The sequence below is a fragment of the Schistocerca nitens genome, chromosome 3 (assembly GCF_023898315.1).
Source record: "Schistocerca nitens isolate TAMUIC-IGC-003100 chromosome 3, iqSchNite1.1, whole genome shotgun sequence".
Taxonomy (NCBI): domain Eukaryota; kingdom Metazoa; phylum Arthropoda; class Insecta; order Orthoptera; family Acrididae; genus Schistocerca; species Schistocerca nitens.
Window position 1 is genome coordinate 31,929,319 of NC_064616.1, and position 27,753 is coordinate 31,957,071.

The 27,753-nt window shown below is 41.3% G+C and overlaps 1 protein-coding gene across 2 annotated transcripts; it reads right to left on the bottom strand.

Annotated features, from left to right (window-relative positions):
• Positions 1-1,777: 1,777 nt before the first annotated feature.
• LOC126247973 (RNA pseudouridylate synthase domain-containing protein 1-like) lies at positions 1,778-26,925 on the bottom strand. Of its 2 annotated transcripts, XR_007545392.1 has the most exons (5): positions 26,870-26,925; positions 26,225-26,727; positions 18,282-18,428; positions 17,712-17,895; positions 1,778-3,305 (listed from the first exon to the last, which is right to left on the bottom strand). XR_007545392.1 is itself a non-coding variant. In XM_049948539.1 (3 exons), the coding sequence occupies exons 1-3, from the start codon at positions 26,894-26,896 to the stop codon at positions 18,278-18,280; spliced, it is 681 nt and encodes a 226-aa protein (XP_049804496.1). In that variant the 5' UTR covers positions 26,897-26,925; the 3' UTR covers positions 18,002-18,277. The 2 variants fall into 2 exon arrangements, 1 of the variants encoding a protein (XP_049804496.1); XM_049948539.1 differs by lacking the exons at positions 1,778-3,305; positions 17,712-17,895 and having other exon boundaries at positions 18,002-18,428.
• Positions 26,926-27,753: the final 828 nt, after the last annotated feature.

The window sequence follows — 27,753 nt, forward strand, 5'->3', positions numbered from 1 at the left end:
GCAGTCAAGAATTGCATCAAAAAAAGGGTCACAGGTTGGGTGGCCTGGCATGGAAGAAAGCCGACACGCATATCTACTGAGTAGGATGTCGTGCCGATATGACAGTGGTAGTTCACTGGCTACTATGTATAGACTCTCAACTGGGATAGTACGGAAGGCATCAGTGGCGAGACAGATCCCCAAATGGTGGATTGTATTTAGACGGCGTAAGATAGACAGCCGTGCAGAAGAGTAGACAATGCATCCATAATCCAACTTGGAGTGGACAAGAGATCGATAGAGGCGGAGGAGGACAGTCTGGTCAGCTCCCCAAGAGGTACCACTCAATACACGAAGGATACTGAGGATCGGGTGCAGCATGCAGCCAGGTAGGACATGTGGAGAGACCAACTGAGTTTCCTATCGAACGTAATTGTATCCACGAACGGAAGAGCATTTTGGCCCAGACGTAAGGATGGTGGAAGAAATGCCTTGTACTGCCAGAAGTTGACACAAACTGATTAGGTACCACAAAAGCAAAAATAATTTGTGACACTCCACGAATAGGGACGGTCCAGAAAACGCTGAGGACAGCACTGCAGGAGACACGTCTGCTGGGAGCTGCAATAAATAGCAAAGTTTACCAGCAATCATTCTTCTCATGAAACATACACAACTGGAACACGACACTCGAGAAGTGACACGGGTAAACAGAGTACCCTCCACCATAAAACGTAAGGTGGCTTGAAAAGTGTGGATATAGATGTAAATAAGAGAAGAAGCAGGCAAAGAAGGCAGGGTCAATGGTCTTTGAATCAGTATGTGACAGGAGAGACCACTGACCAACCCTAGCCACACCTCCCCCTCAATCCCAAAGGTAGTTTAAACATTATATCTCAGAATAAAATGGCTCTGAGCACTATGGAACTTAATGTCTATGGTCATCAGTCCCCTAGAACTTAGAACTACTTAAACCTAACTAACCTAAGGACATCACACAACATCCAGTCATCACGAGGCAGAGAAATATCTCAGAATAAAAACCACTGTCATGCAGAAAACGGAGAACCAGTTCAATTTCGCTTGAGTTGGCCACAAATATGAGAGGAAAAGAATTCAGAAGACCATGCTTAACATGGAGGGTCAGGAAGAAGGGGCATTCAACCAGGATGTGTGGGAGGCTTGTTACATAAAAGAATACTAGAGGTTACTTGTTGTATGACCAGTGTGGGGGCAATATGCAATGGTGGATTCCTTCACACGAGGGAGAATGTCATGCAGCAGTAGTCTCCTTGACAGTGCAGAGTTTAACATAGGGGGCAGTAGCACACCAGATGTCATGCCATCTTGGCGTGAGCAGAGCCCTTAGTCGCACCTACAAATGTGCACCTGGGATTGTGAAAGTGAATGGGGAGGGGGGCATCTAGCTGAACTACTAGACATTTCATTCCCTAGGATACTTTCAACTTGGGACCCAGAGAAAGACAATTGGGCAGATAGTATGATTAAGTTCACAGAGAAGGTCACAAATAGCAGATATCACACAGGGTGACACCAGTAAAAGCAGTGAATGGCTTCAAGCAGGCCACGCCAACTCCGGTGCTCCGCAAGCACCAGCTGGCACTGGCAAAAGCACCAGTGCTCTGCTGTGGTGCAGGTGGGGTGGGGGAAGGTAAGGAGACACAACACTGTTGTGGCAATGGCAGGAGAGGAATTTGTTATGACAATAATAATAATAATAATAATAATAATGCCAATTTTGTGTACAGACAAAAAGAATAGTTTTATTGCACTCCTTATTTTACACTAATTTACAACATTCTTTGTTTATCTTTGGCACCATTTTGAAGCCACTAATTTTCCGATATTTGGAACAATCATTTTGGCAGTTGCAAATTTGAAGCATAGCTTCCAACAAAGCATCAGATGAACTTGACCTTGTTTTGTTTTGTTAATATTCATAATTGAAAACATTTGTTCACAAACTAATGTTGTCCAAGCATAGCTATATATTTCAGGGCAAGGGTGTGAATCCTCGGGAATTCTTGTTGATCAGTGCCTTTATACAATGAAATCAAATCACCATTGTCATGATAATAGCAGTCTGTCAAAACTGAATTGGACTTCAGTTTTATCAGCTCAACTTGGACGCTTGATGGGGCATCCTCTAGGCACACACTGAAAATGGCATCATAAACACTTTGAGTGCAGATTTTACTCGGTTTATGTCTTCATAAGTACCTAAATTCAAGAATTTTAGGGAGGGGAAAATTGTACAAATTTCCTCCTTGAAGTTGACTTTTAAAAAGCAAATGATGCAATATGAAACTTTCAGTATAGTCACACATAGCACTGATTAATTTATTTTTAGCTTGCAACCCCATGTTGTCTTTCATGACTGCGAGGTTAGTGATACGTTGTTCATCATCCAAGTCTGACTGTAGAAAACCTTTCCTATCAGCGAACAGAGCTATTTCTTGTCTCAAATGAAAAAAGTCAGAGTACTTTTGAGCAACTTCACCATCATGCAGTGCAATTAAAAAGGCATATCATTGTGAACTGATTAAATATCCTCCAAGAATCCTTTAAATTCCCGATGATTCAAGTTTTGCTGTCTACAAAACCTCACAATTTTTGCAACATTATCTACGATGGACCTAAACTTGTGGAAAACTGTTGCACTTAGCTGTTCTTGATGTAAAAGACAGTGTACTGTCAAAACTGGGGGAAGCTCAGATTTGTGTACTTTTTTTTCGTATGTCCTACAAAATCTACCCCTCCCAACAACATTGCAGGGGCCCCATCAGTTGCAATGCTGTATAGGCACTCGAGTAACAACTGTATATTGTTCAAAACCACCTCTACAGCCAGGAAAATATCTTCCCCGATTGTGGTATTTTTCAAAGAAATAACATGCAACAGTTCCTCAGTAAAAATGAAAACTTTTTTGAAACCCCTTACAAAAATTGTAAGTTGAGCTATGCTGTGATTGTCAGTGCTCTCATCAAAGGCAATCAAGTACTCTACAAACATACAACATTTACTGCAAAAACTGCTCCTTTAATTCTGCACCGATTTCTTGCACTCTTCGAGAAATTGTATGTTCAGACAAGCTTACCGCCTCAAACTGGGCCACTACAGATGGGTGTATTACCTCCAAACACTCTACATTACCTCCAAACACTCTACATTACCTCCAAACACTCTACAAAACACTCTTTTACAAATTAGCCGTTCATACAAGGTCTTCCAGTTTTTGCAGTTTTCAGTGCAATAATGTAGCTTGCTCAAACTGCACTTTCCGGTGTGCAATTCAGCTCACATATCTGCAGGATAACAACAGCAATAATTAACTTTAAAATATTACCACACTAAACAGTCTCATAATTTAGCTTAGCACAATATCTAAAGGGAAATAGTGCAAGTTTCTGTAGATATGAGTACAGTTACAAAAAGGAATATTTTTTTTTATTTTAGAATGAACAATATAAAAGAGGCTTACCTCTTCAGATTGTGGCAATTCTGACTTTAATCAGTTCTGTTCAGTCCAATAATCCCCTCGTGTGTTGAGTAATGTTTATTTTCGTAGTGACAGTGCATTTTCAGTGCTTGGATATTTACAGTATGGTGGCAAATTAAGCACAGTGCTTTCTCATCAGACTTTAGAAACAAATACAAATCTCCCCACTGAGCATTAAAAAAAGGCACACCTAAATCCAAACCTTTTCTGCTCATGCTGAATACTCACAAGACTGATTCACAGTGTCCCATTTGATAAGATTCCGAACGAACACTTCAGCACACTGAAGACAACACTAAAGCGAGTACTGTCTCTGTCACACACATGCTGCTACAGCCACTACATGGGAGGAAAGAGGGAAAGGAGGAGGAAAAGCACCTGTGCCACTTGCACAAGCACTAAGTGGTGAAATTGGCATGACCTGGCTTAGAGACTGCTCAATGAGTCACAACATATTAAAATGAGGTCACAGATCTCTGTTAATGGACAGGTCTTCAATAAAACTGGGGTATCTGCTAACGGACATTAGCTATGCCTTAAAAACACTACTTGCTCCAGGGAGGAGATGTGAAAGCATAAGCTATCCTATCCATGGTTTTAGAGCTGTCAGTGTAAAATATGGTAGCACCCTGGTACTCCTGAAGAACTGAAAGGGACAGACACCATAAGGTCATTGAAGCGACTCAGACTTTAGTAAGTTGACACAGCTTGGTCCCAATTTGTGACCTGGGTACCAACATAGAGAAAGCGTGCAAAAATTGGGGTGGGGGGGGGGGGCAAGGGGGCAGGGAGGGGGAGTATGGGGAAGGGGACAGTATATTCTGAGGAGGATAGATCGAGGTCCTGGCAGAGGGAGGGCTGCGTGGCACATTTCAACTGCTAATCCTACTAGAGGGTGGGTGAAGGCGGTTGACGCCCCCTGTATGCAAAAAGATAAGGATATGCTGGATGATCAGGAAATTGTCAAATGGCAAATTGCACAGGTAAGCAAGAGTTGGTATCATCAGAACTGAAGAGCAAAGATCCCCATTTCAGCAAGGAGACTGTCTGTGTGACTAGTCCAAAAAGCACCAGTGGCCACTCAAACTCCATGATGATGGACTGGGTCTAACAATTTCAGAACCCAAGGCACTACTGAGCCATAGACTTAGCAACAATGGTCCAAGCAGGATTGGACCAATGGTCTTTAGTTTATGAATATGGGGCAGCCAAGTCAGCTTCTTGTCAAAGAGGAGTCCCAAAAATCAAGACTGTGTAGCAATGTCCAAGTGCTGCGTACCCAAGAAGAGTTTTTGGTCAGAATGGACTGTGGTACGAAGACAAAACTGTACATTCATGTTTTTGCAGGAAAGAAATGGAAACCATGAGAAAGGAACCCAGCACAGGCCCACTGGAGAGCACCTTAGAGCTGGTGTCCAGCAGAGGCTACAGAGCGGGAGCGGTATTAAATGCAAAAGTTGCTGACATATAGCATGGGGGTGACCAGTAGGCTGACAGAGGTCACTAGCCCATCTATGGCGATCAATAAGAGTGTGACAGAACCCTGGGGGAAGTCATTATTTCAGACCCACGGAGAGCCGAGAGAAGTACCAATTCTGACCTGAAACAACTGGTATGATAAAAATAGACAAATAAAAATTGGTAGGGACACTCAAAAGCCTCAGTTATGGAGTGTAAGTAAAATTTGATGGCACCAGATGGTATCATATGCCACATGTAGGTCAAAAAAGATTGCAATGAGGTGTTTGCAGTTAGAAATAGCCTCCCAGATTGCTGTTTCCAACCTAACCAGATGGTCAGTTGTGGAGCATCTCTGCTGTAAACCACTCTGAAAGTGGGAACAAAAGGCTCTTTGATTCGAAAACCCAGCATAATCAGTGGGCTGCCATCATTTCAAGCAGTTTGCAGAGTACATTGGTGAGGCTAATCAGAAAGTAGCTGTCAATGAACGGTGAGTGTTTGCCTGCATAGAAGCTCTCAACCAGGCTAGTGTAAACGTGTTCCACAATGGTGGGATGTACTACGACAGTGCAATATGGACAGACGTGCAGATGGATAAATGAAACAGCCATAGTCTAGTTTCGAACAGTCAAGAGCTTGGCGCAAACAGAGGGAAGGTCATCTGATCCACTCCCCAGGATGTACCGATAAGGTGTTCAGCATGTTGCTCCGACATACCAGTACAGAGCCCATCCTAAAGGAAGAGACTTGGTATAACTCTGGATCTTTGGTGGTCCAGAAGACTACACAGTTTGGTCACACCTGGGATGAAGAGGCATACATTCCCAGGGAGAGATATAATGGTCTTAGCATTCCTTTTTACTACATTTAATTTGAAAGTGAGCCTTAGCACGAAGTCGTTTAAAAGTGGTAAGGTTGGCCTGATGCAGGGCTCTTCAGCGATCCTGAATACCTACTGCAATGTCTCTCTGGTCCACCAAGGCATCGGCCGGCGATAGAGGGGAACTGTAGAGAGGGGACAAGCAGTTTCTGCAGCGTGGGTGATCGCATTACAGGTGTCTTGCACAACCTTGTCAATGCAATCCAACAGATAGGGGGCGACGGTAACAGCAGATGCATACAACTGCCAAACTCTTCAAACCATCCAATGTGGTAGTCGGTCAACCTGGCACTGACGAGGAAGCGACACTATCACCGGAAAGTGGTCACTATAACAAAGATTGACATGCAGTGACCAATATAATGAAGCGATGCAGCTGGGGGAAGAGATTATTTGGTTGATAGCTGAAAAGGTGCCATTGGCAGCACTGAAGTGGGTACAAGTACTATCACTCATGAGACACGGTTATTGATCAGTAAGAAGTTGTTCAATTACAAGAAAATGAAACGGTACTTCCCCACATGGACTGGTGTGTACTGAAGTCCTGTACCAGAAGAGAATGGGGGGGAAGTTAAGTGGTCTGCCTGCAGGTAAATAAACTTTGCAAATGGCGATTGTGGAGGTCGTTTGCACCAGCACCACTATTGCTTCCGACATGATATGAAGGGGAATCCACTCACTGACATCTGTGTGAACCAATGAATACACCCCTGTCCAGATGCACTCTTGGGGCCAGCACGGGTCTGACAAAATGCACAATAACCACTGTGTGTTGAGGAATGGTCACCAGTGAAGCATGTTTCTTGCAGAGCAACAGTTCCACTGAATGGTCAAGTTTTTAGTCTCATTTTCCCCCTCTTCCTCCTTCACTGTCTTTGGTGGCTGCTTTTGCTTCAATCATAGGGAGATGTTGTGCCTCTGATCTGAGAGTCTGTGGAGAGAGGGTTTCTGAGAGGGAGCTTTTTCAATGGTAGATGCTGGATGAAGAAGCTGCTTCTCTGTGTACGTTCTAGAAGTGATTCCTGATGAGAGGTGGGTGATGGGATAACTGTCTGGAAAAAATTGAGGTAGTGATGGAGATGGCTGTGACTTTCGCATGATTGGTCATCATATCAGTAAGATGTAGATGTCCAGTTCTTTTTTTTCCTCCCCCCCCCCCCCAAGCATACGACAGTCTTTTCTGTCTTGGAAACTCGGCAAACTGGTGAAAGTGGAGGATGGTGTTCCATGCAATTGACACATGATGGTGGTTGTTCATAAGGTTTACCCACATGGAGTCATTATCCACAGTTGCTGCATTTTGGGTCTTCCATGCAGTGGTATGACATATGACCAAAGCATATGTGTCAGAGGCACCTCATGAGTGATGGGACGTAAGGTTTGACATCACACCTGTACACTATGACTAACTTTTTGTGGAAATACATTGCCTTCAAAGGAATCTGAGGAATATGACTCCTTGGACCATATTCATCTTGTGTGGGACGATGATCACTGATGTATCACACAGACTATCACATACCTGAAAAGCTGTAGATTGTGCAGCAGAGGCTGCTTTAATCAATAGCAATCCACTGCACATTTTTCCCAAATATTCAAACTTCTCCAAATTTATGTTCAATACATTCCACAAAATATAATGGCTTTGTTGCAGTAAAAGTACCCCATCAGTTTGAGTACATACAAAGTATTGGATAAATTTTTTTCACTCCCAGATGTCTGGCTTGTCTCTCTTTCCAGGGTATTGAAAGCAGCAGGGTTATTAAGTATCCACACTGAAATGTCTATACCTGTCTGATGAGATGGTTGGATCAGAATGACCATGGTTTTCATGTAATGTGATATGTCTAATGTGCAAAATGTCCACCCTGATGCCACCTCCCCCAATCAAGGGTTATCCCCATGGGCCCCAAACAGATACAGCAAAGGCCATCTGGCAAGATAGGCATTGCTGGGAGTACTGATGTCCCAAGAAGATGGATATCTACTCCTTGGCACGTGTGAGAAGCTAGCAGCTCAGGCATCAGTAGTGTGATCCCCATGTTGTCAGAGCGCTCAACCAGAAAGGTACATAATGAGCCTGTCAAGTCAGATTGGCTACCATGTTGGCTTTGAGGTGCATATAGTAGTCTATGCAGATACTGTGGGCAGATGACATTGCATGCAAAAGGGTGCTATTTGAGATATTCTTCTCAGTCCACACAACAAGAAAAATTCGCAAAATGAAGATGAAACCCAGAAGGGAACCAGGAATTACTTCAGCCAAAAGGTGAAGTTAAGTAAATGAATGAATATTCCAAGAAGAAAGGAAAGCAGAACCTAGAGAATAGGTGGTCAACATAAAGGCTGCCACAATAAAAAGGAGAGTAAGGAATGGAATGATAGAGATGAGGGATTGCAACACAGAACAGGAAGTAGGTGTTGCAATAGCTTGGGGTCCCTTCTTGCCACAAACACACTCACAAAAGAATGGTGAGCCCTCGAGAGGCTTTCACTGCTGGACTGTTCCCACACAGATTCAAATTTAGGCAATAATGCCTTTATTCAAGAGTGGTAATAGGTATAAAGTTGAAAATTACTGACCCATATCACTGCTTTCAGCAGTTTCAGTATTTGGCAGACAGATGAAGCAACAAATCACCAAGTACTTCAATGGCTACAAGCTACTAAATAGTAATCAGTATGGATTTCGAAGAGGTGGAAATACAAAAACAGCAATAATGGATTACACAAATGGAATAATTACAAATCGAAATAACAATAGTATTGTTGGAGTTATTTCAGATCTTTGTAAGGCTTTCAATACTGAACCAGGAATTTCTTTTAGACAATGTGGAAGCAACAGGAATAAAAGATTATAGTAAACAAGTGGTTTCTATTTGCAAAATAGATCACAGATTGTGGAAATCACATCAGTTCATTTTGATTATAAAATCAAATTAGTATCTGATGCAAAGAAAGTCAAAATAAGTGTACCACAGGGAAGTATGTTAAGCCCCTTTCTATTCCTTATTGGTATAAAAGACATACAGACCTCAGAACCTGCAGCAAATATTTTTTTTTTTTTTTTTTTTTTTTTTTTTTTTTTTTCAGATGACACTTGGATAATACTGAGCAATTTTGAGGCATCTCTGTCTGTAACAACTGATCAAGTCCTCAAGTCACTGCAGTCATGATTCAATGCCAACAGGCTGACAGTGTAAAGAACACAAATTACATTCAATATGGAAAAATTGTATTAAACCCAGGATCTCCTTATGGCACTGGTTGGAAATGAATTAGAAAGAGTATGACGAATAAAACTATTAGGAATATATGCTGAGCAAGAAAAACTGGAAAAACCATGTGATAAAACTCTCCAAAGATTCAGTTTGGTGTGTATTCCTCTGGGAATCATTTCATGGGGTCTGTGCCACACTCAAACCCTACCCTCAGCTCTTACCGACTGAAATCAGGACTCATCTGACCTGTCCACAGTTTTCCAGTCATATAGGGTCCAACTGATACAGTCTTGAGCTCAGGAGAGGCACTGCAGGCAATGTTGTGCTGTTAAAAAAGGCACTCACGTCAGTCGTCTGCTGCTATAGAGTGTTTATGCCAAATTTTGCCCCACTGTCCTAATAGATATGTTCGTCATACATCCCACATTGACTTTAGTGGTTATTTCATGGAATGTTGCTTGTCTGTTAGCACTGACATCTACCCAAATGCCACTGCTCTCAGTTGTTAAGCGAAGGCAGTGGGCCACTGCATTGCCCCTGGTCAGAACACAGAGGATCTCTGAGAACTGAATTCCCTAAAGATTTCTGTAACAGAATGCCCCATGTGTGTAGCTCTAGCTACCATTTCATGTTCAAAATCTGTTAATTCCAGTCATGTACCCATTATCACAACAGAAACCTTTTCACATGAATCTCCAGAGTCCCAATGACAGACAGCTCCACCAATGCACTGCCCTTTTATACATTGTGTACGTGATATTACTGCCATCTGTATACGTGCATATCGCTACCCCATGACTTGTCACCATAGTGCAGAAGTACCTAAAAAACTAAACTTTGTCCAAACAGGTCATGAAGGCCCAACGATACCGACTGGTCGCCATGTCATCCTCAGCCCACAGGCATCACTGGATGCGGACATGGAGGGGCATGTGGTCAGCACACCGCTCTCCCGGCCATATGTCAGTTTACGGGACAGGAGCTGCTACTTCTCAGTCAAGTAGCTCCTCAGTTTGCCTCACAAGGGCTGAGTGCACCCCGCTTGCCAAAAGCGCTGGGCAGACTGGATGGTCACCCATCCAAGAGCTAGGCCAGCCCAACAGTACTTAACTTCGGTGATCTGACAGGAACCAGTGTTACCACTGCGCACGGCCGTTGGCATAGTGCAGAAGTACCTGTCCTCCAATAAAATTGAATTTTGTAAGTCAATTACTTCTAATTGCATTGCAGCTGACGCATCATCAAGTACAACTGAAAAAGGAACACTAAACAATTGTAACTGCATCTCCAGAAAGTTTAGTTTTTGGAACTGTGGCTCAAAACTATCTATTAGCTGATTAACTATATGTCCACAGTTTACAAAAGATATGTCAGAAGTTAACTTTAGAGAGTCAACACAAGTGAAAACATCAGATTTCTGTTCTCCATCAACACTTCAAATAGAGCTTATCTCTGAATGTGTACTATGATCAGAGCAATTTTGCCACGTTATTAGTGTTAAGCAATTATTTCAACTTGATGCGCCTCCCTAGTTTGTCATTCCCCATGTACTATCAACAAATCTTTCTCCTATAGTGACACATTCAGTATATTTAGATAAATCATCATATCAGCCAGAAAAGCATGGGCAACATCCATTTTGGTTCTCTGTGGCAAGGAATTTGTTTCCCTTTCCCATCTAAAAACATTGCAATTCCCTAAATAAATAAAAAAGGTCAATATCTCACAGAAACCCTTTGAACTGATGAAGGATAACACCAACCTTGCATACACAATTCATTACAATGTCCATTACACCTACGTTTCCTTTTCAAAGTCCCTCTTAAGTTTACTTTTTAACCCTGCTGATACCCAACCATTTGTGGTACACTGTTTGTGGCCACAGAATGAAGATTTCTCACAGAATGTTCTTGCTATCAACTGACTCTCACATGACTTCAAAAATGTTGAGTCCTCTTGTCATGTAATCCAGTGGTACCACTCCTCAATAATTTGCATGTCTACAACATGTATAACAATAGCAAGTAGAGCACATTCACATACATGTGTGCTCTCACTGACGGTGAGAGAAAATGCTGTGGGACTTTGAGCTTTATTGCTGAGTTGTGGCTCCAGATCACCTCCCATGTCGATTCAATGGGATGCCATTTGCTTTGAGAGAAAAAAACCATCAAAAGTTGCTGATCCCCTTGGGACTACTCATTCTTCTAATGCTACCAGAAATGATTTAATGGGAGGTCCCAAACAGAATGTTTTGCCAGTCAGTGCTATGATGAGGACTACTTTATAAATTGCACGAATTACGGCTTCATTTAGGTTTTCTTCATCAGCATTCAGATAAATAAATGGAAATGTCGTGTGGCTAGGGCCTCCCGTCGGGTAGACCGTTCGCCTGGTGCATGTCTTTCGATTTGACGCCACTTAGGCGACCTGCGCGTCGATGGGGATGAAATGATGATGATTAGGACAACACAACACCCAGTCCCTGAGCGGAGAAAATCTCCGACCCAGCCGGGAATCGAACCCGGGCCCTTAGGATTGACAGTCTGTCACGCTGACCACTCAGCTACCGTTTATTCATTTCAGATGAATAAACACATTACAGTAGTACACAAAGCTTTTTTAAGAGTTCTAAAAAAATCCTCAATCACAATATTTTTTTAACTTACATCTTCCTGTATACTGCTCTTCAAATTGGAAACCATTTCCTTGTGAGCAGGCCCTTCTATTCAATTGTAATGGCACTGTAAATTTTATTTCTTTGCAGAAACAAGCATTTTGCAAGACACCATGCACTGTGGGCATCCACCTCCGACACTAAAGATACATTTCCTCTAATGAAGCAGGCAGTGGGCTTCCACGAGTAGATCATTACACATCCCCAAGAACTAAAAACGACAGTCACGAATCTGTTTACTTGAAGGGACAGAGTTACTCATTTTGTTTTGTTTTAGGGCGCAGAAATAAATGGGGTGTCACACCCCCAAGTCAAAACTATACAACACGAAGACACAGAGGAGTTAAAAAAGACTATATGTCAATTCCAAGTGACATAAGAGAAGACAGCTAAAAACTGGGATGTGGAGAAAGGGCTACAAAAGACACAATACAGAAACGGAGGTCCAAAACTAAAAATTAAATGGCCTTTGCCATATTGCTCTGACAAATAAAAAGTAAAACGCAGTTGACAGCCCGCACGTCATTTGCTAAAACAGCCAATAACTCAGATGGCAAATCCATGTGGGAACGTAAACAGTTAAAAAATGGGCATTCCATCAGGAGGTGGTGGACAGTTAAAACTTGGGCACAATGTGTACAAAGTGGTGGGGGAGCGCCACTTATCAAATTACGATGGCTAAAAAGGCAGTGTCCAATACACAACCTAGTTAAAATGACCTCCTCCTGGCGGGAGGGCCGAGAGGAGGGCATCCAAGCCGCTGGGAGAGGCTTAATAAGCCAGAGCTTATCCCCATGAAGGGAGGACCAATGGCGATGCCAAAAGGACACCACCTTCTGACAGATGGAAATACACAGATCATTGGAGGGAATATAGGAACTAGTGGGCTGAAATATGAGGACTACAGCCTTGGCAGCAGCGTCAGCAGTCTTGTTTCCTGGCAGACCAACATGACCAGGAACCCACATAAACATCACAGTGGCTCAACCAAGAGTGATCAAGTGACAGTTCTCCTGGACCCGTTGCAGTAAGGGATGGGTGGTGTACAGCACAAGCAGACTTTGAAGGGCACTGAGTGAGTTTGAGCAGAGGACACAATTGAAAAGCCTCTGTCGCCGGATGTACTGCATGGCCTGATACAGGGCGAAGAGCTCGGCTGTAAATACTGAGCAGTGTGCTGGAAGCCGATATCGAAAGACATGGGCACCAATGATGAAGGTACACCCGACATCATGGTCAGTCCGAGAGCCATCACTGTATACAGAAGTACTATTACTAAGTTCCATGCGAAGGTTGTGAAACTGAAGGCGATAGAGTGAGAATAGAGTAGCGTCCTTAGGAAACAAATCAGGGCCAAGATTAACACAGGCTGCTTCACAAAGTCAAAGTGGTGAAGGGATCACACCCATCGATAAAGTTGCAGGTAGTGCGAAATTAAGCCACCGGACCAAGTGGCGAAGGCGGACTCTAGGAGGTAACAGAGAAGAGGAGTGCGCCCCATACTGGCAATCAAAGGAATCATTGAACAAAGAGGCATAGGATGGGTGGCCATGCATGGCAGACAAACGGTATGCACACCTGCTGAGGAGAAAGCCACAGCGGTAGGACAGTGGTAGTTCAACAGCTTCAGCATACCGGTTGTCAAACTGCTGCCACAATGGTGGACAGCATTGAGACGGCGTAAGAGGGACGGAGGTGCAGATTCATAAACAAAGCACCCGTAGTCAAGTTTCGAACGGACAAGGGACCACTACAAACGGAGGAGGGCACCTCGACTGGCACTCCAGGATGTACCACTGAGGACACATTGGACACTGAGGGACCGTGTACAGTGGGCTACCAAGTAAGACACATGGGAGGACCAAGAGAGTTTCCTATCGAGCATGACTCCTGGGAATTTCGTAGTATCAACGAATGGAAGAGCAACAGGCCCAAGATGTAAAGATGGTGGGAGAAAACCAACTGCACCACCAGATATTCATACAGACAGTTTTGTCAGTGGAAAAACAAAAGCAACTGTCGATGCTCCATGAGTAAAGACGATCAAGACATCGCTGAAGATGAAACTTCCTGGTAGATTAAAACTGTATGCCGGACCGAGACTCGAACTCGGGACCTTTGCCTTTTGCGGGCAAGTGCTCTGGTGGCAGGCGGGGTGATAGTGGGAAGAGCTCGAAATTTCTGCAAAATGGCAGCCCAAGGTGTTGCAGATAGCAATATGGTCCACGATGACATCATCCACTACTGTCAGGCCAGAAATTGGCAAATGGATCAGAGAGCCGGCGCAGGTTGGCCCACATGACAGAGGAAGTGGTGGAACTGTTAAAAGAGCTAATGAATGAAAGCCAGCTAGCGTTTTTGCTATTGCAAAGAACGCAACGACACTGTGCACACATCTGTTTATAATGAATGCAGTTTGACATCATAGGACGACGGTTGAAATGTGGATAGCACGTATCTGCGTGCAAATTGCATTGCGACATGCCTCAGTCCACCAAGGACTGGAACACAGTGTGGTGAAGAGGAAGTGTGAGAAATGGAATGTTCTGCAGCAGTAATAATAATGTTTGTGAGATATTCTACCTGGTCATCACAACTGAGGAAATCTTGTTCTCTGAAGGTTGCCAGGGAGGATTAATGCCGCCAGTCAGCCTTAGTAAGCTGCCATTTGGGTGTGCACGCAGGTGGGGTAGGAATCAGCAAATGGATAGCACATGGGAAATGGTCACTCGAGTAGGTGTCAGAAAGAACGAACCATTCAAGATGCTGGGCAAGCTGGGCAACGTGGAAGGATAGGTCCAAATGGGGATAGGTCTGCGAGGAGTCAGAAAGGAATGTGGGTGCTCCAGTTTGAAGACAGAAGAGGTTGAGTTGATTAAGAAGATCGGCCAAGAGGGTACCCCAAAGGGAATGATGCACACTGAAGTCACCGAGTAGCAGAAATGGGTGAGGTAGCTGCCCAATAAGCTGAAGGAAGTCTGCCCTGGTGACACTGAACGATGGAGGGATATAAAGGGTACGAGGGGCACTCCAAAAGAAATGCACACAAATTTTTTTTTTAGTCCATCTTTTATTCTACATGTTTGAAAGTTTTACAGTGTGTAGATACATCCTTTAGGAACAATATTTTCATTTCTCCACATAATTTCCATCCCTCTCAACTGCCTTATGCCATCTTGGAACCAGCGCCTGTATATCCGCACGGTAAAATTCTGGACCAACCTGTTGGAGCTACTGTTTGGCAACGTGCACAAGGGAGTCATCATCTTCAAACCTTGTTCCACAGAGTCTTTCAGTTTCCCAAATAGATGATAGTCACATGGAGCCAGGTCAGGACTGTAAGGCAGGTATTTCAGTGTTGTCCATCCGAGTTTTGTGATCGCTTCCATGGTTTTTTGACTGACATGTGGTCGTGCATTGTTGTGCAAAAGCAAAACATCCTGCTTTTGCTGATGTGGTCGAACACGACTCAGTCGAGCTTGAAGTTTCTTCAGTGTCATCACATATGCATCAGAATTTATGGTGGTTCCACTTGGCATGATGTCCACAAGCAAGAGCCCTTCGGAATCAAAAAACACAGTAGCCATAACTTTTCCAGCAGAAGGTGTGGTTCTGAATTTTTTTTCTTGGGTGAATTTGCATGACTCCACTCCATTGATTGCCTCTTCGTCTCTGGTGAAAAATGATGGAGCCATGTTTCATCACCTATCACAATTCTTCCAATAAATTCATCTCCACCATTCTCATACAGTTCCAAAAGTTCGCTGCATATTGTTTTTCTTGTTTCTTGGTGAGCCACTGTCAACATCCTGGGAATCCACCTGGCACAAACCTTTTTTAACGCCAACACTTTCACTATTCTGCAAACACTTCCTTCCCCTATCCCAACGTAGCGTGACAATTCGTTCACTGTGATGCGTCTGTCAGCAGTCACCAATTCGTTAACACTCTGCACATTGTCTGGAGTATGTGCCGTACGAGGCCTGCAGCTGCGAGGACAATCCTCAATATTGCCGTACCCGCTTTCATCACGTAACCTGCTTGCCCACCAACTAACTGTACTGTGATCGACAGCAGCATCTCCATACACCTTTTTCAACCTCTTGTGGATGTTTCCCACTGTCTCGTTTTCACAGCACAGGAATTCTATGACAGCATGTTGCTTCTGACGAACGTCATGTGTAGCAGCCATCTTGATGACATGCTATGACGACATCACTCATGGGAACAGGTTGAACTAAGGTTGAAAACAAGTGGGAAGGATGTATCTACACACTGTAAAACTTTCACACGTTGCAGAATGAAAACTGTATTTTTACAAAAACAGTGTGCATTTCTTTTGGAGTGACCCTCGTACAAAGGGAAAACGTTAGGTGTGGAAGGAAAAGGCGAACAGCAAAAGGTTGAAGATGGGTAGTCAGGGAGATGGGCTGACTATGATCATCATCCCATATGAGCAGCATGATGCCCCCATGTGACGGAATGCTCTGCCTTCAGGAAACAAAATTGTCCCCTCATGACCTCTTTGAGCTTTCACATTTCCTCCCAGTTTGTTTTGACCTTCCCCTTGAGGTCGTCAAGGGGAAGGTCAAAACAAACTGGGAGGAAATGTGAAAGCTTAAAGAGGTCATGAGGACACAATTTTGTTTCCTGAAGGCAGAGTATAAGGGGACACTGTGATGCCAAAAGCAGCCGTAAATCCTCTTTATTGGATTGAAGACCGCGAACATTCCATTACATACAAAAACTGTTGGCGGTGTGCACCGCCGACGCAGAAGTCGGTTGGACTAAGGCATCATGTGGGAACACTGTCGAAGAGGACCTTTGTGTCTGCAAAGGAGAAGACCATTTGTCTTTGGTGGACTACTTCGAGCCTTTCCGGTTAGCAGAGGAGTACTCAGGTGTTGTCTGGCTGGAGGGACGTAGGAAGTCTTTATGGGAGTACTCGTTTTGTCCTTTCCGGCCTACCGGTTGTGTAGCTGGTGGCTTCGCCCCTTGAAGCAAGAGTTTGGTGGCTCGTTGCACAGCTGTACAGGGGGATGGCGATGCTACCTTGACACTGGGCAATTTCACAACCTCAGCACTGAATTTGAGGTTGCATGGCCATATTCTTCATGGAGCGAGGGGGTAACAAAAACAAAACTATAGGTGCCAGATGGGAGAACACAGGGTTTGCGACTAGCCAATAACTTGCGAGTGACTGGGTATGGTACTTTTTCCTTTCCCCGGATCTCCTAGACAGCCCACTCATCAAGAAACATGGGACAATCTCGAGAGGAGTCAGCATGGCCACCGGGGGACAGAGTACTAACAAGTGTAACGTGGAGCTCCCGGCACTGCCGCAGCTCTGAGCTGAGGCCATGAGCCCTCCCGTCCACGGGGCACTTGTTTGAACAGCCTGATCTACGCTGTTTGTTTCTTTGCACAAGAATGTTTCTGCTGTTGGTGCTCACTTTTCTGAGTTTTGTTTGCAACACAATACACCTCAGAGAAGGGAATCTGTTGCGAAAAGATTTATGTTTGTCACAGCATTGGCAGGTTTTGTATGTTTATTAGCTCTTAAGGTGAATGCTGGTATGATTCTATGTCCAATTTCCTGAACTATGCTCACCTAATCCATCATGGTTTGGTAATGCTTTGTATATGTATATATTGTTTCTGTAATGTATCTGACATGTCTGATACTGTTCTACTGAATGGTCTATGGACAAATAATGCAAACAGAACAGTCTAGAGATTGCAACATATCATCGGTCAATGTGAAGAGTGTTTGATGTGTCAGAATCGCTTTATGAGAACCATACTATTGGCCATTGATTATTTTTTTACATTTCCAAGGTGTATTAGAATCCAGTTATATACACCTTTTTCAATAACTTCAGAAGAAATTGTAAACAGCAAGATGGGTTGATAGTTTGTCACACTTGTAATATCTCAAATTTTATAAGCAAAACCTAACTACAACATACTTACTTCTTCCTGGAACAATTCCTTGTAGCAGGGAGAGATACATTAATGGACAACACTTCATTAACTTTTACAGGGAATTAAACCCACTGTCTGACCCAATGTGTCACTTCAATTACCTCTATGAAAAGTATGTTTATCTTTTTCATTCATTCACGCATGTCCATAGCCCATCAAGAAATTAGACCTTCTGAAATGAGGAATAAGTCAAATTATGCATTAACAAAAGACAGGAAAATTATAGAAACTTATTCTGATTGATTCTTACATATGGACATTCCCAAATACCACATTCTTATTCACACAATTTAATTAACTATAGCCCTCTGGCCAAAATGTTACTTCACAGAGGCCAAATAGCAAAAGGTGTGGCACATCAGAATTTATGGTCCCAGATGTGTAAGTATCGTCATCGTAATGCTACACGCTCAGGAATAGATGTACGGCACATATTATTCAAATAATCTCCTCAGAAACTATAAAAATAGAAGATAATGAAGCCACAGAGAGCAAGCTGCACACTATGGACACGTAAGCCACTGTAACTAACCAATAAGTTATGGAATTGTTGCTCACCAGTCTTGGGTGTCCAATTTCTTGAATACATTTTCATCTAAGTCATTTAAAGCTTCTACCACCATCCATGTGTGTGGATTATTTTCATTTTCGAATGGATCTGCAGTCTGAATATCTATAGATTCAATGTCATTTGGTATAACCAGCCTAGAAATATTTTTTAAAAAAATGTTTGTATCGTAGGCATGCAGAGTTTACTCATTTAATAAATTTATATCTCATGGTGCTAACAGCTGAAATATTTTAAACTTCATAACATACTTTCAAGCACTAAAATGTGAAACATTATTCTCAGACAAATACGGTAAAGCCAACAAGCACTACACACGCTATGTGACCAAAAATGTCCGGGCACCCATTATTGTTCGCTCCATGTTCAATATGGATTCTGTAAACAGTAATCTTATGAAACACAGCTCACGCTGTCTATCCACGAGATCCAGAATGCAATAGGTAGCTGTGCCCAGGTCAAAGTCAAGTCTCTAAACTTCTGAAAAATATTCCATGCCTGTCATCTGGGCTCTTAGGTCATTCCAACAAGTGGCAGAGAATACTGAGATCAGCCTTGTGCATGAAGTTTCAACAAAGCTCACAATTTTCAGCATTGTCTCCAAAACCAATCGGGGGCCTTTGGTTCTGAGTCAAGTGGAAGAACTGAACTAGAGACATCGGAGGTTCTTTGACAGCTAGGCTGCACTTCCTGTACTTGTGAAATAGTGTTGTGAACTGTAGGGTGCCCCTAAAGGGGTCAGGTGTGCACCACCCATAAGAAGCTGCTACTCAGGTAGCTGACTGCGTGTGGGATGCGCACAAATTTTTTTTTTTTTTTTTTTTTTTTTTTTTTTTTTTTTTTTTTTTTTACATTAGGTGACTCTCCATCCATCCCAGATAATGATAGCTGTAGGAAACCCAGAAGTATCAGTTTTTGAACCATTCACATAAAATGCCAGAGTTTGAAGCGCTCCTGAAAGTCAGTGAAGCTCACATGATACTAGATACAGAAAGCTGGTTGAAACCTGAAACTGATAGCAGTGAGATTTTTGGAGAAAATTTTAGTGTATATTGAAAGGATAGACAAATAGGACATGGAAGTGGTGTATTTGTTACAGTAGACAGGAAACTCAAATCCACTGAGATATAAATTGGAGCTGCATAAAACAGGGTGGGCATAAAACGGTAATTGGGTCCTTCTATCACCCACCAGACTCATCTCCTAATGTAACCGAAAACTTCAAAGAAAACCTCAGTTCATTTGTATGTAAGTTCCCCAATTATACTGCAATCACTGGAGACTTTAATTGCCCAATAATTAATTGGGAAAATTGCATTTTGTTAATGGTGGGCATGATAAGACAGCATGTGAAACATTACTAAATACCTTCTCCGACAACTACCTAGATCAGATAGTTAGAAACCCCATTCATAATGAAAATATATTGGCTCTAATGGCAACAAACAGACCTAACCTTTTTGAGAATATCCACATCAAAAGTGGTATCAGTGACCATACGTAATCGTGGCAACAATGATTATCAAAGTACAAAAGGACAACTAAAACAAGCAGGAAGATATATACATTCAGTATCCTAAATAAAATATCAGTTGTCTCATACCTCTTTGGGGAACTTTGAACTTTCAGCACAGGGCAGGAGCATGTAGAGGGACTACGGCTCATGTTTAAAAGTATAGTTGACCATATACTGGATAGATATGTACCCAGTAGAACTGTTCATAATGGAAGGGAACCTCCATGGTATACAGTCACTGTAAGGAAACTTCTAAAGAAACAGAGATTACTGCATGTTGTTGTTGTTGTTGCTGTTGTGGTCTTCAGTCCAGAGACTGTTTTGATGCAGCTCTCCATGCTACTCTATCCTGTACCAGGTTCTTCATCTCCCAGTACCTACTGCAACCTACATCCTTCTGAATCTGTTTAGTGTATTCCTTTCTTGGTCTCCCTCTACGATTTTTACCCACCACGCTGCCCTCCAATACTAAATTGGTGATCCCTTGATGCCTCAGAATATGCTCTACCAACCGATCCCTTCTTCTAGTCAAGTTGTGCCACAAACTCCTCTAATAGCCGTAAAATAAAGCATAGGGCTACAGGTATAGAGATGTTGAATGAAACATGTTTGGCTGTCAAGGGAGCAATGTGTGATGCCTTCAATGACTACCGCAGAAGAATATTGTCAAATGACATTTCACAAAACCCAAAGAAATTCTGGTCGTATATAAATGATGTCAGTGGCACTCCCTAGTGAATGAGGCAGGAACAGAAATTGAGGATAGCAAAGCAAAATCAGAAATGCACAACTCTGTTTTCAAATGTTCCTTTACAAGGGAAAACTTGGGAGCATTGCACCAATTTGATCCTTATACCACTGAAAAGATGAGTGAAATAGATACTTGTGTCAGCAGTGTGGAGAAACAGCTGAGCTCAATAAAATTGAACAAAACTATAGGCCCCAATGAAATCCCTGTCAGATTCTATACTGCATTTTTGGCTGAGTTAGCTCTTCTTCTAGCTATAGTCTATCAAAGATCCCTCTAACAAAGAACCGTACCTGGTTTTGGTAAAATGCACAGGCCACACCAGTCTAAAAGAAGGGTAGAATAATTGAGCCACAAAACTACCATTAAAGATCCTTGACATCAGTTCGTTGTAGAATCTTAGAAGATATTCTGAGCTCAAACATAATGAGGTATCTGAACAGAATGGCCTCTTCAGTGATAACCAGCGTGGATTGCGCAAACATTGATCATGTGAAATCCAACTCATACTCTTCTCATCTGACATAATGGAAGCTTTGGGTCAAGGCAACCAGGTAGATTCAATGCTTCTCGATTTCCAAAGAGCATTTGACTTAGAACTGCACATACGTTTATTGTCAAAAATATGATCATAGGAGGGTATCATATGAAATTTGTGACTGGATTGAGGACTTTTTGGTAGGGAGGACACAGAATGATATTTCGCATGGAGGGTCATCATCACATGTAGAAGTAACTTCTAGTGTGCCCCAAGCCAGTGTGTTGGAACCCTTGCTATTCACGTTGTATGTTAATGACCTTGCAGACAATATTTATAGCAACCTCAGACTTTTTTCAGATGATGCAGTTATCTATAATGAAGTACTATCTCAGAGAAGCTGCATAAATATTTAGTCAGATCTTGATAAGACTTCAAGGTGGTGCAGAGATTGGTAACTTGCTCTAAATGTTCAAAATGTAAAATCTGTCACTTAAAAACAGTGTCCTGTTACTATAATATCAATGAGTAACTGTGGAATCGGCCAACTCATACAAATACCTTGGTGTAACACTCTGTAGGGATACGAAATGAAATGGTCGCATAGGTTCAGTTGTGCGTAAAGCAGATGGTAGACTTCGGTTTATTGGTAGACCAATGGGGAAGCTTCATGACCATTTCTAGAATATTGATCAAGTATGTGGGACCCATACCGGATGGGGCTAACAGAGGATACTGAACATATACAGAGAAGGGCAGCATGAATGGTCCCACGTTGGTCTGATCCAAAGAAGAGTGTCACTGAGATACCAAACGAATTGAACTGGAAGACTCTTGAAGATAGACTTTAACTATCCCGAGAAATCCTCTTTACAGAGTTTCTAGAACTGGTGTTAAATGATGACTAGGAATATACTAACACCCTGCTACATATCACACAGGGATCATGAGGATGAGATTAGTGTAATTACTGCATGCACAGAGGCATTCAAACAATCATTCTTCCCATGCTCCGCACGTGAATGGAATGGGAAGAAACTCTAATAACTGATACAATAGGGTGTATCCTCTGTCATGCACTTCACAGTGGTTTGCAGAGTATAGATGAAGATGTAGATTCAGTTCTGAGTGATCACACAGTGAACGAAATTCGATGTTACATATTATGCAACTAACTCTGGGATTGATTTGACAGTCTCTTAGTACATATAACTCTGCATGCTACTCTTAATGTGGAGAAATCATCTGGTGTAAAAAATAATTTTTTTTTTCCCATGTGTACTCCAAGAGGGTGTTATAGGACTTTTACTCTTGTTGATACATAAAAATGACTAGGAGTATAACACTGGAGGCTCAATGTGATTGTTTGGTACTGATATTATTGTATGTATGAAAGATGCCACAACAGAAAACTGCAGAAAGAACTACTCAGGATCGAAGCAACAGTGTCTTTTCCAACAAGAGTCAAGTAACATATTACTCCCCTCCCCACATATGGCTTGTGAAAGACCACAATAGTAAAACGAGAGAAATTTGAGATTGAAAACAAGCTTCCCACTAGTTAATTGTTCCTGCACACCATTTGCAAATGCAACAGGAGAGAGGGGGGGAAATAAATAAATACCATTGTTCAACCTGATCCTTGACAAAGTAATGAGGGAATGTGAAAAAGAACTGAAAATCCAAGGACACTGGAAACCAACACAACCTGGGACAAAATAGAAATCTCAAACACAGCTTTTGCTGATGACCTGTCCACACATTCTGATAATGAATCAACAGCAACCAGACAAATAGAAATACTAAAAGAATGTGCAGAAAAGTAAGCCTGCCAATCTCTGTCCAGAAGTCTGAATTCTTCTGCTCAAAATTAAACAAAATACAGCAAGACAAAAAGAGTTACACATTTTAAAGATTTAGGTGAAATATTTCAACCTACAAGAGCAGAAAACATCTCATGGAAGACTCTACCACAAAAAATGAGTAGAGTTTACGGCAAAATGCAAGACATATATAATGATAAACGCACGTCCATTCAAACAAAGATGAGATACAACAACACAGTAATCAAGCCTGAAATACTATATGCAAGTAAGACACTAATATTCCATATGAAACGTAAAATGGAAATCATACTGTAGGGAGAACGCAAAACAAGGAGAAAAATTCTTGCCCCAAAGCTGATAGAAGAAGGATACACATTACACTCTATGACAACCACAGAGAAGATGTCAAACCTAGCAGCAGTCAGAAAAAGAATGCTGAAATCGCTAAGGGCACATCAGCAGGCTACCACCAACCACATTCACCAACAGGATTCTTATACATGTACAAGGGGTCAAGTCAACAATATGATGGATCACACAAGTCAAACCTTTTTTTTTTTGTGCTTTTTCTAAAAAGCACAAAAAAAGAAATCCAATAGAAATTCAAGACAGAAAGTGGAATGATAGGTCAGAGAGTGAAGTCTCAAAGAAACCAGTGACTGAGGATCGGAAGAGACTCGCTGAAGAAAAAAATGAAAGAATCATGGAAGGTCAGAAAGAATGCTAAAATGAAGCAGAATGCTTTGCGTGATCCTACAGCGTCTCGAGGTAAATAAATAAGTGATGATGATGATAATAATAATACTAATATACAGAGGCACACCTAACTGCTCATGCTACAGCATTTAAATTTTGTTGTAGCCTTGCACCATGTTCAGGTACAAAGAACTTGCTGCCATACATTTGGAAGCAATTAGTCCTAGGGTTTTTATATGTAATTTATTATCACCTTTGGCAACGTTTGCTACAGTTAAAAATGCTGTGTAGCAACATAGTTTCGGAGTCTATGTTACACTATAGGTCTCTTGCAACTGGCTAGATATGGCAGTTAAAAGATTGGAGGAATGCAATAGCATACCATCTCCAATAGGATCATGCCTAATACAGCACTATGGTGTTCAATCAAACCTTCAGGTTGATGAAAACTTTTACCTTTCACTGGCTGAAGTGTAGTAAATATTTGTTACAAGATTTTCATGCAGAGAGATCAGACGTATGATTGTTACTTTCATTCACAATCAATAAGGGGACCACATGGCAATCAGATTTTTGTAATTTTTTATATTTATAATACGTGAAGTTCAGAACTCAAATATACCCCTTCCCCAAATCAGTTCAATGCAACTATCAAAAATTCTTGAGAAAATTGATTTTGAAGTTTTCCAGTCATGTTTAATATGCTAAAATATGTTACATATTTTTCAACAAGCAGTGTGTGGGTGGCCTGGCTTCAATTCCACATGGAATCAAATTTTTAAACAAAGGTTCATGTTCTACTAGCATTTCTGTGACGTGTAGAAGACATAAAGCACACAAGACTTGTAATTGCTAAATCGAGTCTTCTTTCAGTCTGTTTTTTCCATCCACTTTGAATACCTGTCACTTTTAATATAAACTTCATCAAATACATGCTAATTAACACATCTAATTATGATTTTATGAAAAATGCATGTCTTATTATTTCTAATTATATCCTGCACACAAAAATCCAGTTTTTACTGGAAAAAAATGCTTAATTACCAATCTTTTATAAAAGGTTGTTATCAAGATTGTATAGTTAGAAAAAATATAATTTGTGATTTTTTTATCTTTTTGAATTTTATGCTTCATGTGAAAGATCACATAATGTATAACTTTGTTTAAAAAATTGATTCTGCTACGATTCAAACCCATGACCCCCAGACATCATGTAAACACTATCAAATAGCCACACTGCTTGTTGACAGACCACCCTCTTAGTTTAGCATATTAAAAAATGGTCAGAAAACTTCAAAGCCTATTTTCTCCAGTATTTTTGAAAGTTTCATCAAACCACTTTGGGAGACGTATACTGGAGCTCTGAACTTAAAGTAAAATAAATATAAAAATTAAAAAATCCAAAAGCCGTGTGTGTGAGGTGTTCAGCTTATATGTCTGAACAAGTACCATTAGTTCCAGCAAATCATTCTAATTTTCTTCAAAATTATAATACAACAGTCTCTGCTTTCTGGACAAGAATATAATCACACTAATAAGAAAAATTTACATTTCCTAACCATTGCCACCATATAGTAAGCATGTAACTGTGTAACACACTTAAGAATACCTACATCCATTTTTCCATCTACCAAAAGTAATATTGGACTCAAACAGACAAAGCCTTTTCAAACTGTCAACTTCCTGCACTGAATTAGACTGTTGACACAATACCATAAACCAGACAGCCAGCACATCTCCATTTGTAAGTCCCATCATCTACTCAGAAACAACACTACACAAAACCATTTTCTACACTAGTGACAGCACTGACTGCATCACTGAGTAAACTTTTACATTTGTTTTCTAATCAGCGATTTCTGGAGAGCAGGAAGCCAAGAAAATAAATTCCTATTACTTGTCAATGGAATGCATAGTCCCTTACATCTGTGCCTATGCTTGAACAACAATTGGATGTATGGTAACTGTCAATTTCACCACCAGTTGACTTTTTAGGTTGTCATGGTAATGGTGGGTTTTGGAAAACCCTATTACTTCCACTTCACATTACACTTAGACACAGTGGATCTGGGTACATGTAATTCATGTGAAATCTCTGAGCTTGAGGGTTCCTACGATTTCAATAAGCGGAACAGAGGGATGTAGTTCACTATAACATCTGGGTTGCATCAATTACCTCTGTTAACATAATGACAGGAACTATATATGATGGAGAGCAGGCATATATATATATATATATATATATATATATATATATAAATATATATATATATATATGTGTGTGTGTGTGTGTGTGTGTGTGTGTGTGTTTTATACCCTCAGATGCAAAGCCAAACCCCAAATGCCTGGAAGTTTTTGGTCACAAAGTGCATTTAGAGCATGACAAACCAGTCTGGAATTGAACCATCACACATTAACAGCAAGATACCGTAATTAAGAGATGAAGGGATAAATGAGCAAAATGTAAAATATACGCAATTTCTTTAGCAAATCCCTGACTTACACATATTTTCTCTCTCTCTCTCTCTCTCTCTCTCTCTCTCTCTCCCCCCCCCCCCCAAAAAAAAAAAAATATATATTATTCAACATACTTCTCTTAACAAATAATTTTTTAAAAAAATTATCACAGCAAAATGTTGTTGGAATATTCTATGGCAGTCCATACTCACCTATAAGAATGTAAATACATTCGAGTTGGTAAACTATCGTTTTTATTACTATACGTGTAATCTCCAACAATGGTGTGACCTATGCTCATGCAATGAACGCGCAGCTGATGCCTTCTTCCAGTGACTGGCCTTAACAATACTTTTGTAGCTGGATATGTTCCATAAAGCCCACGCTGAAGAACTAGCAATCGCGTATGTGCAAATTTTGCGTAACAGCTGTTAGGATCAGAAGCCAGACACATGCGATGGTTACCATGTCGTTCCCTTTTGTCTTCACCAATTGGATCTGTAATGTCCATAAGCTCTTTAGCAACATGTCCTCGAACAATGGCCACGTAATACTTCTTTGTTTTCCTTGTTTCAAAAGCTGTTGCAGCTGCTTTTGCTGCACGTTTGTGTAAAGCAATACAAACAGCACCACTTGTTGCAAAGTCCAAACGATGCACGAAGTGAAAGTCATGTGCAAGCTTCTGGTTTATTAATTCTGGATGTAACTTTCGTAGCTGCAGTTGTAAAGAAACCTGGATGGACGGTTGAGAAGTGAAGGTAGCAAGAGGCAAAGACCATTACCACAACAACTCAGTATAAACAACAATATATTGCTGAGACATAAGTATATTCACAGTTATAGTGTAACATACTGACCTTAACAGATGGATCATCACTGTTCATAACAACGTCATAAGATTTATTTGCAATAATAAAATTTTTACTTAAATGCAGAATTTGGACTGAACTTTCCTTCGTATCGCGGAACCAATTCCAAACTGCGAGAAAACTGTGCCACATCTTTAATACTATATTCAGAAAAAACTTTTTAATCTTCATTATTAATCCTAGTCTATATCACTTAAGCCCCATAAAATTTAAAGGTTATTTTGTGATTCTTATTCTTAACATGCAGTGACTGTAATCTGCAGTAGGGTTTTGGCATTTATGAACTCTGTTGACGATGCAAAAGGATAAAAAAAACCGAACAAATATACCACAATGACAATTTACAAGGAAGATGCACAAAAGCTTCCTCCTAGACGTGTTTGGTGGCTACAGAACATGGCAAACTATTCCAGCTGTTGGTTGTCGTCAGATGTACACTCCCCGTCAACAAACACTGCCGTTGCTTAGTGCTGTATAATAACTACTGTTTCCTAGCATGCAAAAATTACAATTCACATACTCTTAAATACATAGATTTCAGTCACAACGCAACTACCATCTTCCTACTGGCGAAACGACACTCTTTTTTTGACACACAAACAACTTCATAAATTTATTAAGTCGTCTGATGATAAAACAAAAGCTGGCAATAATATTTACAACGTGGTTTAATAACTGACATCTATGCTGGTTGACATTCACTTTCGAATAGCGACGCCAAATACTACTCGGAGATTCAGACAACTGTTGCCAACATTACGGGTACATCGCACATATTATCAAACAAACGTGTTAAGCTTCCTGCTTTAGGGTGATTCTGACGTCTCAAAACGTTCAGAAGTAATGAAACACTATGTTTCTCAATTAATAAA